The 14,041-nt window shown below is 42.9% G+C and overlaps 1 protein-coding gene across 1 annotated transcript in view; it reads right to left on the bottom strand.

Annotated features, from left to right (window-relative positions):
- The window catches only part of ATXN2L (ataxin 2 like), a 235,148-nt gene that overhangs the window by 26,618 nt on the left and 194,489 nt on the right, over positions 1-14,041 (bottom strand). Inside the window, exons 14-19 of the mRNA XM_029607113.1 lie at positions 7,144-7,394; positions 6,368-6,437; positions 6,129-6,272; positions 5,976-6,051; positions 5,565-5,752; positions 5,347-5,476 (exon numbers count right to left, since the gene is read on the bottom strand). Coding sequence (XP_029462973.1) covers positions 5,347-5,476; positions 5,565-5,752; positions 5,976-6,051; positions 6,129-6,272; positions 6,368-6,437; positions 7,144-7,394 — 859 coding nt within the window. The remainder of the gene's footprint in view (positions 1-5,346; positions 5,477-5,564; positions 5,753-5,975; positions 6,052-6,128; positions 6,273-6,367; positions 6,438-7,143; positions 7,395-14,041) is intronic.

Raw genomic sequence — 14,041 nt, 5'->3', positions numbered from 1 at the left:
ACCACCAGAAACACCACCTTCAAAATGTTAGATCCTTGATACTACCTCAATGGCTCAAAAAGGGTGATCTGTCAAAGCCCTGCGAACCAAACTGGGATCCCAAGAGGCACTACCGGACAGAATGGAGGCCTGTGTTTGACTCCTCTGAGAAAATGGGAAAGGTCCGGATGAGAATCCTTGAATTCTTGCCCAAAAGCCTGCTGTTGCCACTGCCTTAAGGGTCAAACCCTTCTCCAGTCCCTTCTGAAGAAAATCATCATCTTAAAAGGCTAAGGAAGTTAGGGCTGTTCAGTCTGGAGAAGAGACGACTGATGGAGGATAGGATAGAGGTCTACAAAATCATGAAAGGACTTGAACAAGTTAATGCAAATCGGTTATTTACTCTCTCAGATAACAGAAGGAGTAGGGGGCACTCCATGAAGTTAGAGTTGCTTACCTGTAATAGGTGTTCTCCCAGGACAGCAGGATGTAGTCCTCACATATGGGTGATGTCATCGGACGGAGCCCTGTCATGGAATATTTTTGTCAAAGTTTCTAGAACTTTGACTGGCACACTGAGCATGCCCAACATGGCATAATTCTTGTGGCCACAGGTGTCTCCCTTCAGTCTTATTTGTAGCAAAAGGCACAAGCGAAAAAATAAAATAATAAAACAGTTTTGGACCCAACTCCGAAGGTGGCGGGTGGGTTTCATGAGGACTACATCCTGCTGTCCTGGGAGAACACCTGTTACAGGTAAGCAACTCTGCTTTCTCCCAGGACAAGCAGGATGGTAGTCCTCACATATGGGTGATTAGCAAGCTACAGGCTGACTCATATTTATTTGAACCAACAGCATACAGCTTATGCAACAGACACAACAACTGGTGTACTGTTGGTAAAAATGAGGCAGCCTGAAAATCACAGTAGGTGGATATGGAAAGAGTTGGGATTATAGTGGAAATAAGTTTTTCAAGACGGATTGGCCAAAGGCAGAGTCTTGACGTCCTTCCTTGTCCAGGCAATAATGTGCTACAAATGTGTGGAGAGAGCTCCATGTTGCAGCTTTACAGATCTCAACAATCGGTATTGAAGATAGTGTGCTACTGACGTTGTCATGGCTCTTACTGAGTGTGCCTTCACTCGTCCCTGAAGGGGAAGGCCTGCTTTCTCATAGCAGAATTTGATACAATCTGCCAGCCAGTTAGAGAGAGTTTGTTTGCCCACTGCAACTCCCAGTTTGTTTTTATCGAAAGAAACAAAAAGAGTTGGGTGGATTTCCTATGGACTGCAGTGCGGTCTAGGTAAAATGCAAGTGCACGTTTACAGTCCAAGGTGTGTAAAACTCTCTCGCCCTGTTGAGTGAGGCCTTGGGTAAAAGGTGGGCAAGACTATAGACTGATTCAGGTGAAAGTCGGTTCCACCTTGGGAAGGAATTTAGGGTGAGTACAGAGGACCACTCTGTCATGGAGGAACCTTGTATAGAGTGAGTATGTGACAAGGGCTTGTAACTCACTGATCCTTCGCGTGGCCACTAGGAAAAGGACTTTCCATGTAAGAAATTTAACATCACAGGATTGCAAAGGCTCAAACGGGGAATGCATGAGTCTTGTAAGTACTACGTTTAGGTCCCATTCGGTAACTGGTGGCCGTAGAGGGGGCTTAAGTTGTAGTAGGCCCCTCATAAACCGACTCACAAGGGGTTGCGCTATTATCAGGGCATCCCCTACTCCCTTGTGGTATGCTGAGATGGCACTCAGGTGTACCCATACCAAGGAAGTCTGGAGACCAGAGTCTGAAAGGTGCCAGAGATAGTCTAATAGAGATGGAGTGGGGCAGGAAAAGGGGTGGATACCTTTTTACGTGCACCACATGGTAAATCTATTCCACTTAGAAGGATAAGATTTCCATGTGGAAGGCTTTCGTGAAGCTACAAGTGCTTGAGAAACCTTAGTCGAAAGATTGAGCGGTTGTAGGATCAGGCTTTCAACATCCAGGCTGTGAGGGATAGGGTCTGAAGGTTCGGGTGGCGTAACATGCCGTGGTTTTGAGTTATGAGATTGGGCGCTGTGCCCAGGCGAATGTGTTCTCGAATAGAGAGGTAGAGAAGCATGGGAAACCATACTTGTCGAGGCCAGTACGGGGCTATAAGTATCACTGATCCCTTGTCCTGTTGTAGCTTCACGAGAGTTTTGGCCATTAGTGGTATCGGAGGATACGTGTAAAGTAGGCCTGTGTTCCAGGGGCGAGCGAAGGCGTCCATGGTTAACGTGTTTTTTTGCCTGTGCAGGGAGCAGAATCTGTCCACTTTGTGATTCAGTTGGGATGCAAAGGTGTCAACGATTGGTTGACCCCAGTGTTGGAAGATTTTGCTTGCTACATAGGGATCCAGAGATCACTCGTGGGGATGGAAACAGACCGAGGCGATCTGCTACTACCTTCTGATTGCCTGGCAGATAAGTGGCCTGGAGATGCATGGAGTGTGTTCTTTTAACCAGTGTCGAGGAAGTAAAAAGTTACAATATAACAAGGTTGTTGAAACTGGGAAAGAAGGAGACATGGATAGACAAGAATTATATAATCTTTACAGAGGTAGATTATTTACATTGTGCCATAATGTCCCTTAATGGAAATTATTTACATTGTGCAGAAGTGTCTCTCAGTTGTGCAGTAAGGTCTCTCCATGGGTATTACCGTAGGTTCTCTCCCTGCCGTAGGATCTCTCCCTGGCTATTAGACTTGGGAAAGGCTTGTTTAAATAGCCAAGTCTTGAGCCTTTTTCTAAAAGTTATTAGACAGGGTTCAAGTCTAAGATCCGGTGGTAAGGTATTCCAAAGAGCGGGGCCCGCTGTAGAAAAGGCCCGGTCTCTGAGAGCAATATGGTGTGTGGATTTAGTTGGGGGAACAGTCAGCAAACCTTTGTAGACTTCTCTGATGGGTCTGGATGATGTGTGTAGTCTGAGGGGGATTTGGAGGTTGAGAGGGGCTTGGGAGTGGATTGATTTATGGATGATGGTGAAGGACTTGTGGAGGATTCTGTAGTGTATTGGAAGCCAGTGCAGATTTATTAGAATGGGAGAGATGTGGTCTCTTCTTCTGGTATTAGTTAGGATTCTGGCTGCCGAATTCTGGAGTATCTGAAGTGGTTTGATGGATGAAGCCGGGAGACCTAGCAAGATAGAGTTGCAATAATCTATCTTGGAGAATATTACGGATTGTAGAACTGTTCTGAAGTCCTGAAAGTGTAGGAGTGAGTTTCATTCTTTTGGTTACTTGCAGCTTGTAGAAGCAGTTCTTGGTTGTATTGTTAATAAATGTTTTTAGATTCAAGTGTTTGTCTATTATTACCCCTAGGTCTCTTGCTTGTGTTGCCATGGTGTTAATTGGAGCAATTTGTGGGGGGTTGCTGTTGTCTGGGGTGATGAGGAGGAGTTCTGTTTTAGCCGAGTTTAGAATTAGGTTTAGGTTTGTGAGGAGTCCGTTGATCTCTTGGAGGCAGTTATCCCAGAATTTAAGCGTTTTTGTGATAGATTCTTTGATGGGTATCAGAATTTGAACGTCATCCGCGTATAAGTAATGTTTTAGTTGCAGGTTAGTTAACAGTTGACATAGAGGAAGAAGATATATGTTGAATAGTGTTGGGGATAGTGAGGAGCCTTGAGGAACTCCTAGTGAGGAATTGTAGCGGGGGGATTCTTTATTATTGATTTTAACTTTGTATCCTCTGTTACAGAGGAATGTTTTGAACCATGTATGAGCGGAGCCTGTTATTCCTATATCCGAGAGGCGGTTGAGGAGGGTGGCATGGTTGACAGTGTCGAACGCTGTTGACAGGTCCAGTAGAATTAGTAGGAATGATTGTCCTTTGTCCAAGCCCATGATGAGGTGGTCTGTTAGCGATAGGAGTAGGGTTTCAGTGCTTAAATCCTTGCGAAATCCATATTGTGTGGGGTGTAGTATTTGGTGATCTTCGTAGTAAGTGGAGAGTTGTGAATTGACCAATTTTTCCAGAATTTTTGCTACAAAAGGCAGGTTGGAGATTGGGCGGAAGTTGTTTGGGTTCTTGGGATCCAGATCTGGCTTCTTTAGTAGCGGTTTAAGAGAGGCGGTTTTTAGGGCTTCAGGGAAGATTCCCTGTGTTAAGGAACAACTTATAATGTCCGCTAGCGGTTTGGAAATGGTTTCGGGTATTAGCAGAAGCAGTTTTGATGGTATTTGGTCGAAGGGATGGGAGGAAGGTTTCATTTTCTTCAACAGAGATTGGATCTCTAAGGCGGTGGTAGGTTCGAACGAATCCAATAGCACCTGTCACAGGACCAACATCTTCCGGGTGAAGTATTGCTGAACCCTTGGGGATAATCCAATCACAACTGTAACAGTTAGAAGCATTGTGATCCAAGCCCAGGCAGCAATAGCAGATAGAATGTGCATCTGTTATGGGCACCTGGTGCCCACAAACAGACCTTGAAGCCACTAACTGCAGTCTTCTTGGCCTTGCATTTTTCCATTTTTTTTTTTTAAGAACTAAAAAGTTCTGTTGAAAGGCTGCCAAGGCAGTGGCAAAAGAAAAAAAAAGATGCAGCAAAGCAGAAAATTAGCCCAAATAAGGACAAAAGAAAATTGTAGAGATACTGGGAAACACATCCTTGCATTAGCTCAGATGAAGAAAGACTGATGGACTCATGAAGTGGCATTCATGCATGTGTGTCATCTCCCACACATGATCAATGAGACAGTTGCTGAGCTCTAAGACCTGTGTCCATGTCAGTGACATTGGATGCCATCACTCGCACCCATTATGGCAGATTCTTGCCTGCTTTTTCACTGAGAAAAATAGATTTCAGCAACTTTATAGAAAAAGATTTTTTTTTTTTTTTTTTTACTCAAAACATGGTGACATTATGGAACAGTTCATATCAGCAGATGCTAGCACATCTTATTTTACAGGAAAAAATTGGTGGTATAGGGAATAGCTATACTCTAGGAAGAAACACTAATACAGTGATTTTAATTTGTCTTATTTGGTGTCAGGATACATTTTTTTCACTGTCCCAGAAATGCCTAAAGCTGTTTTGAATTGGGGTTTTTTTGGCTTTTTATTGAATAACCTTGTAAAGAGCTGTTAAAGCAATCAGAAGGTTTAACTTTATGGCCCTCTTAATATTCTTTCAACTTAACTATGTAACAAAGTATGATTAAAAAATGTAAAAAAAAAAAATTGTATACTAAAGAGAAATGGAAACATTCTTACTTTCAAGAACATTGTGGAAGCTGCACCTACAAGGTATTTCCCTAGAAAAGACAGGGGTACAGACATCACTTGGCGAAGGAGTTTGATACGATGGCAGTGGTACAGGTGTTACTCACCATAGAGAGTTTGGGGTGTGGGCTGCTCCGTGGGGGGATACTGAGGAGTGGAAGAGGAGACCATAGCTTGTGGATGGCTCCCTGATGCCATCATTCGTGGGTTACTCTGGATCATTGGAGCGAAGACAGTCTGGGTAATAACAAGGAAGTAGAATTAGACATAGAAGTAGATATAAGCACCCCTTCCTACCCACTATGCTTACAAAACAAGCCTTTACCTGGGAAGGATAATGAGCCATAGGTTGCATCATTGTAGGCTGTCCAGGAAATTGTTGGGGGTTGTATGAAATATAGGGTGAATATGGTGTTGCTGCAACTAGGGGAGGTCCCGCTGCTGCTGCTGCCTGCATGATTGGAGGAGCTGAGGCAGGCTGATGCTGGTCTGACCGCTGAGGGGGTAGAGAACCTGTGAAGAGAGAAGTGCACAGATCTCTGTGACATCACTGCTGCACAAGGAGAGACCTTACCCCACCATGGGAGGCAGCATTCCTGTATTCTGATTGACTGTTGAGGTTGGTCTGATGTCCCTCAGAAGGTGATGGTAGATTATTCTCTTCATTTAATGAAGGAGGGCACTAGATGCAGCATATTTGTTAGGGGTGGGGTCCTACAAGAAAAAGGGTTCTCACCTCCTTTGGCACCTCTGTACTTCCCTTGCTGACCAGGTACGGAATTAGAGACTGGATAAGGATACATCTGTGGAGCCTAAAATCAAGTTAACATCCAATTAGTGTGTGTTCCTTACTCATCTCTTTCCCCTCCCCCACAAAAGGCTTATGTACCTGCACGGCAGGACTCATGTGGATCTGAGGGATGTAAGAGATATACTGGCTGTACATTCCACTCTGGCCCGTTGCTAGCATTGGAATGGCACTGCTACAATGGGTTCTGGGACCGGGAGATGCTGGACTACTTGTTGACTTGTTCTGCAACAAAGGTCAAAGGGATTAAAACCTTAGATTTCATTAACAAATAACCACAAAATATACATGTGTCAATCTGCCTTTCTTGGTTCACTTACCACAGATAGAAGAGGTTTGGCCGGATTAAACTCCTTTGCATTAGGATTGAGGGTTGATTTCTTCACTTGACTAGATAAATCAAAATCATAAATTATGTATTTTGGAACCTTAAAACAATGTACCTGAAATTAAAATTGCTGTTACCACCCTCCCCCCCCCCCTATCTCTGCTCCTCTACAACTACCCCACTTGCATTGCCTTCCCACAAATCCCCCTGCCCTGAATCCTTTATCTTTGTCAGAATATGCTGGGTCTGTAGGATAATGGTAAACATTGGCTCAATAGTCCAAAATGCTGACCCACCAAATTTCTAAACTACAAGACAAACAGAAATGTTAATTGGCAGCAAGATATTAGAAAACCAAATATTACATAAAAAGCAGTTCACCTAAAGGCATTGAGTGTGATCATGCAGAAATGACCAATAGTTAAAAATCTGGATATCAAACATTTGATTGCCTATGAAAAATTACTCATGCCTAACTGGTTAAGAGGCCAAGGATCCACAGTGCTAGGGACCACAAAAATGTACATGAATGTGCTTCACAATGTTAACTGGGGGGAACCGCTGTGAATGCTGACTAGAGATTGAAAATCTTTTCTGAGCAAGCTTTTGCAGACAAAATATTTCTCAGATTCTGTTTCAGTTTGTCTCTCTCTCAATGTCACACCTTGAGAGGAAAACCAAACCCTAAGATCCTCATGCTCTGACACTCTACAAATGCCTTCCTTCCTACCCCACCTCCCTCCACAGTCTCTCTCAGCCCTCACTTACTCAGAGACTGGTCCTTCCTCTCTCTCCTCAGGATCTGTTCTACTGTGAGGGCTGGCAGTCCCTTCACACAGCACCTTTTCCTCCTTGGGGCCCTCCAACTGTTCAGAGTCTGCCTCAGTGCACTTCTCTGCCAGCATCAGGACTGGATCCTCTGCCCCTTCGGCCTCAAGCTTCCCTTTCACCTCAATGCTCTCTTTTACCCGGGATGGCAAAGATTCATGACCAGCATCTGGGGTACTGCTTGACTGCAACTAAAGAAAAGAGAACAAGGTATTAAGGGAAAAAGAATCCTCTAATAAACATTAACAGCCGCATATGTTTGGAATCCATTCTTCTCAAGTATCAATATCTGCTTAGCAGCTGATCAGAGGTATGCATTCCTGCTGTTACTATAAAGTCACAACAAAGTATACCTATCCTTTTAGGGAAAAAAATATAAGTTGGGGAGGGGTGCGAGTAGATGAATGGTTTGACACACAGAACCATGAAGGAGAAAGATTACTGGTAGGGAGGCTGTCAGGATAAAGAGAGGAACTCAGCTAAATTATAACAGCATATTTGCTTGCTCTCTCACATCCTCCAGCTGTTAGAAACTGGCATACCTATAACAAGGGTTCTAGGACTGGTGAATTATCTTCAGAGAAGTGGATGATGTGACCACACATCAAACGACCTGGAAATCTCCAGGACCCTCTGGAAAAGCAAAAGCCTCTGCTCATGTACAGCATTTTCCACACTGGAGTAGTCCTGAAGCTCCACTCTGTTCTTTCATACAACTTTGACAGGAGTAGGGAGGTGAGAAACAACTCCCAAGAGGAGGAGAGAGGCTCTGTATTACTGGTGAACTGCTATCTTAAGAAAACATGTTATAGGTAAGCAAGTTTGCTTTCTCCAAAGACTAGTAAATTCGCCAAGTCATGCAATTGAAATCCTCTGGCTGTAAAGGTTGTCCAACAAAAAAAAAAAAAGGGGGGGGGGATGTGGTGAAATGAGGGTTTTATATGCATTGTATTTCCTTGCTTTGCCCTGGGACTTTTGTTTTTTCCCCCCAGACAATTCATTTTCCTTAAGCTAGCCTGCAGGTAGGGTTCTAATCTTTATGACACAGTAGTTCAAACTGAGGCTTGGTATGCCTGCTCGAATTAGATTGAGGTTTGGAGAGCATGTTTCCCAGTATCTTCAGGAGTTGTACAATTCTAAGATTCTGCAATGCCATTGGTCTAAAAGCTGTACTTTATGCCCTGATTGGTCCTTCCAACATAGGCCACCAAGAATTAGCCCCAAAATTGCTATAATTTTCCAGTCTTGCCTGAGAATGCAGAGGAATCAGATCTGTGTCCTGTCCTAATTCTACACAACCTTAATGAGAGCCTAACCTCAACCTCTCTGGGAACTGGCCGAATACAGTAAAACTTGTCCAAGTGTTTTCTTTTTTCACTTATTGACTGTTTCTAAATAAAAACATTTTTTCTGTTCGCTGTTCTATTTATGTTGATAAACTATTCATTTTGATTCAGTCCCCATGACTGATTGACAATCCTAGCATTTTTTGTATTTGGTCTGTAGGTGCATTTCCAGGAACTATATGACCCATGGATTGTATGGGCTCTCAGTGTCCCTAGAAACCACAAGGGGACAGGTTCTAGGCATGGTATTTCCCAACAGCAAGTAGGGACCCAGTTGGTGGGCAGGAGGTAGGGGAACATGCATAGGTGCAGACAGGCCTAAGCAGCATTTGGCAGGATTCTCCAAGTGACCACAGCTTTAACTTTGAGCAGGTGTTAGGGTAATGCTAACACATTATATGGCAGAAAAGTATATAAGTGGGTTTTTTTTGAGGGGGGGGGCACCCAAAAGAAGAGATCTAGATGGCAATGGTAATGTTTATTTTACTATACCAATTTTCATAAGAACAATTTCAAAACTTTGTACAATAAAATATATAAGATACAATTCTAACACCACAACATTTTTTTTTTTAAAACAGCTTAAAACAAAAACAAATTCAAAGAAAACACAGGATGTCCATGGGCTCAATAGTACTCATTAAAATCAACCACCCAATGATACAGCCAAGAGTTTATCAATATTGGCAAGATAATCCAGCTCCTTCTTAGATAATGACTAAGAGGCCAAGTGTCTTAAAAAGAATCTGGTAATGGATGAACAGTCAGTGTAGGTTCTTGAACAGCAGCGAAATATGATCTAATTTTGATGCGCTGTATTTTGTAGCAGTTAAATGTCTTTCAAATTAGTTTCAATGATGCCCAAATACAAAGAATTACAATAATGTATTTGTGACAAAATAAGAGTACAACACTACCAGATAACATTTGCCTAAGGAAAGAGCCAGCTTTCATACCATCCCAAAAGTATAAAAAAAGATTTAGATAAGACACTTCTCTTGACAGACAACACCTCATCTAAGTAAACTCCTAAAATTTTAATCACATTTGTCAGAGGAATAACAATATTTCACCTAAGAGTCAATTTGATACTGGATTTGCATCTGCCAAACCAAATGGCTTCGGACTTTTGCAGATTCACCTGCAGTTAATGGTCACTTAGCCAATTTGCAATTTTATCCAGGCAGCAGTTAAATTTTACTATGTCTGAAATATAATCAGAATTAAAAGCTGCAAGTACTTGTATATCATCAGCATACAAGTAAGAGTGAAACCTAGCCCCTTGATTAGTTTAGGTAAAGATGCTAAAACAAATTTAAAAGCAAAGGGGGCAGTTATCAAAACCTAAAGGTTTGCCCTCACATTAGATGGCAAATCTCTGTTTAAAACTGTAAGACTTTTTACTGGACTCCTTTCTAGAAGCTAAAAGGATCTGGAACACCCTAATGGAAAAGCAAGAATGCATATTATATCCTTCTCAATATTCAGCCTGAGGCATCAAAAGCCATGGCAGAGTCTCGATGCTGAGTGAAAAACATATGTTGTGCGGGTCAGATGTTTTTCAAACTTCTCAGCAGCATCCATTACATGATGGAATTCAACTGGTCTTTCTTGAAGAAGAAATTCAGCAAATGCTTTGATCCCTTTCAGAACTTTATGCAAATATTACGGTCCCGGGCCATGCCCCAGTCCCTCCACTCACCTCGGGGCCGTCCCGGCCCGCTGAAGTGCCTCTCCGGCCGGCAGGGCCAGTCCTGGCCTCTGCCGCTGCGCTCCCTCCTTGAGGGAGACGCCGCCGATCCGTCGCGTCTGGCCTCGCCCCCTAGGCGCGCGCGCGCAGGGGCTCCAGACTTAAAGGGGCCAGCGTGGGAAGTTACAGGACAGCCTCCTGATGACGTCTAATGCTAAGGGTATTTAAACCCTACAGCTAGGCCTGTGCCTTTGCCTTGCAACAGGGTTCAATCTCTTTTGAGAGCTACTAGTTGCTCCTTTCGTCTTCTGGCTATTGACCTCGGCTTTTGACTACTGGCTTCTGACCTCGGCATCCGACTACTGGCTTCGACCTCGGCTTCCGACTACTGGCTTCTGACCTTGGCTTTAGCCTACTGCCTCTGACTTTGGCTCGTCCACGGCTTCTGATTTCGGCTTCGCTCCACTGGTTCCTGACTCCGGCTCTCGTCCAGGAGGCCCCTCCTAAGTCCAAACGGCTCGGGTCCTCACGAGCTCCTCTCGGGAGGACCACGGGCTTCCAGTGGTGAAATTCCAGCTGGCCTCCTGGCTTCAGCCCTCCTCTTCCCGATCTTCAGGAACTCCTCTTCAGACACCGGCCTTCAGGAGACCACACGTAAGTTCAAGCAGCTTGGGTCCTCACGGGCTCCTCCTGGGGGGACCTCGGGCTTTCAGTGGTGAAGATCCCTCCGGTCTCCTGCTCAGTGCCGCCTCCTGGCTTTGACATCCACAGTGGGCCTCCCCACAGTGAGTCTTCAGCCAGCTCAAGGGTCCATGAATCCAACAGCAAAGTACTGTATGATACAGATCTGGTAAGAAGCTATGGAAAGCATAGTGTTCTGGTAATGATTTCTCCCAAAAAGGTTAAGAGTCTGTGAATCTTGTCCAAGGGGCACAGATGCTTGGTTTCTCAAAATTTATAATCCTTTTTATAGTAGATGCAATTTCCACACTATGATGTGCTTATGGACATATCAGAGCCTTTATTTTCCTGGACATAGTACCTCATATCTAGCTTCTTACTTACAGGAATCAAAATGTGTGTAGGGGGAGGTGGTCTCCCACTTACTGGTCAATACATACTGAACGTTTGGAAGCATAAAAACATGCCATACTGGGTCAGACCAAGGGTCCATCAAGCCCAGCATCCAACAGTGGCCAATCCAGGCCATAAGAACCTGACAAGTACCCAAAAACTAAGTCTATTCCATGTTACCATTGCTAGTACTAGCAGTGGCTATTTTCTAAGTCAACTTAATTAATAGCAGGTAATGGACTTCTCCTCCAAGAACTTATCCAATCCTTTTCTAAACACAGCTATACTAACTGCACTAACCACATCCTCTGGCAACAAATTCCAGAGTTTAATTCTGCGTTGAGTAAAAAAGAACTTTCTCTGATTAGTTTTAAATGTGCCACATGCTAACTTCATGGAGTGCCCCCTAGTCTTTCTATTATCCGAAAGAGTAAATAACCGATTCACATCTACCCGTCCTAGACCTCTCATGATTTTAAACACCTTTATCATATCCCCCCTCAGCCATCTCTTCTCCAAGCTGAAAAGTCCTAACCTCTTTAGTCTTTCCTCATAGGGGAGCTGTTCCATTCCCCTTATCATTTTGGTCACCCTTCTCTATACCTTCTCCATCGCAATTATATCTTTTTTGAGATGCGGCGACCAGAATTGTACACAGTATTCAAGGTGCAATCTTACCATGGAGCGATACAGAGGCATTATGACATTTTCCATTTTATTTACCATTTCCTTTCTAATAATTCCCAACATTCTGTTTGCTTTTTTGACTGCCGCAGCACACTGAACTGACTATTTCAATGTGTTATCCACTATGACGCCTAGATCTCTTTCTTGGGTTGTAGCACCTAATATGGAACCTAACATTGTGTAACTATAGCATGGGTTATTTTTCCCTATATGCATCACCTTGCACTTATCCACATTAAATTTCATCTGCCATTTTGATGCCCAATTTTCCAGTCTCACAAGGTCTTCCTGCAATTTATCACAATCTGCTTGTGATTTAACTACTCTGAACAATTTTGTATCATCTGCAAATTTGAGGTTAGGACTTTTCAGCTTGGAGAAGAGATGGCTGAGGGGGGATATGATAGAGGTGTTTAAAATCATGAGAGGTCTAGAACGGGTAGATGTGAATCGGTTATTTACTCTTTCGGATAATAGAAAGACTAGGGGGCACTCCCTGAAGTTAGCATGTGGCACATTTAAAACTAATCGGAGAAACACTGCTATCATCTCTTTTTAGACATCCAGGTACCTGAAGCAGTGAGATCTTAGTGAAAAGCTTGCAGCTATACTTATGGCTTTGGTCCAGAAATTTATAGAAAATGTCTTGTGCCGATTAGTAACAGAACATCTTTTACTTGCAACTGAATAGATCTCAAAGCAACTGGCTTACTTCTCAGACATGAAAAAAAAAATCTTAACAAAATCAAACAAATCTTGTCAGAAGACAATACTCCAGAGAGAAGAAAAGTTCAGCTGAATAAAGAAATGTGCAACTAGCAAGGCAGAGTTGACAAAAAAATTATTAAAATTGTCAAATTGGGCTGGGAAAAACTACAAGTAGTTTTTGGAAAAGTCAATGATTAAGAAAAGGATTCCTCTGAACAGTTTCTGCAGGGCCACAAAAAGAATAATTTCCAATATGCATAGCTGACAAATAACTGCGGGGATCCATGGGACTACTCCAAAACTAGAACTGCCACACAAAGGACCTTACTTTTCCAGGAAGTTCTGAAAGTTCCTAGTCCGTTCAAAGCAGATGTATGGTTATATGACCCTAGTAGTCTTCAGAGAATTGAGAAACCAATATGGGAAGAATGGGAATTTTAGTTTACCTCCAGAAATTGTACTGGTTGTCTACATCAGTCTAAATGGTAGGGTTGTGCTGTTTTCACAGGGTGAAAAATTAAGCTGAAGCTTCCATGAAACAGAAGCATTAGCTGCAATTCTCCACAGCTTCAGTAGCTGAAACCATATTACATATACGAAAAGCTCAACAGATACTGTACATAAAACTGAACATACTGAAAAAGAACAATTAAAATACAATGTATGGCAGGTTCATGCAGACTGGTGTGGAGAAATAGCTGAAATTGACCAGGGAAAGCCAAAATTCCCATATTTCATCTCTCCACCAGTCTGAATGACAGGAACCTACCAAATCTGTACAACAATTTTATTTATCTATTTTTTAAACAACTTTTTATTAACATTGGGCATATATACAATCATAAACATCTCAAAGTTTCCAAGGTTTTCGTATTCACCTTTGTCCCCCTCCCCAATTCTTTCCATATAAAAAAAAAACAAAAAACCCCACACACAAAGTGAATGAATTGAACTAATGAAACAAGTAAAGCAAGGAAAGGAAAACTGGGTCTTACCTGCTAATTTTCATTCCTGTAATACCACAGATCAGTCCAGACCAGTGGGTTATGCACTCCCACCAGCAGATGGAGGCAGAGAACAAAGCTTTGAGGCACTGCTATATACCAGGTGTGCCACCTGCAGCTCCTCAGTATTAATTAATACCCAAGCCAAGATGCAATAGTCAAACTTATAAACAATTCCCAAAAGGGTGAACACGAAAAACAAAAATGCAAGGGTTGGATTCCCCTGAACCTAGAACCCCAGATCCGGACCGTAGCTCATAACATTCAATGAATAAGGATCAACCCCTATATTCTTCTTATAGTTGATCTTAGTTGTTTCATAATAGATT

The sequence above is a fragment of the Rhinatrema bivittatum genome, chromosome 6 (assembly GCF_901001135.1).
Source record: "Rhinatrema bivittatum chromosome 6, aRhiBiv1.1, whole genome shotgun sequence".
Lineage (NCBI taxonomy): Eukaryota > Metazoa > Chordata > Amphibia > Gymnophiona > Rhinatrematidae > Rhinatrema > Rhinatrema bivittatum.
Note: the sequence above shows the minus strand (reverse complement) of the source record. Positions and strands in the feature narration are given on the sequence as shown.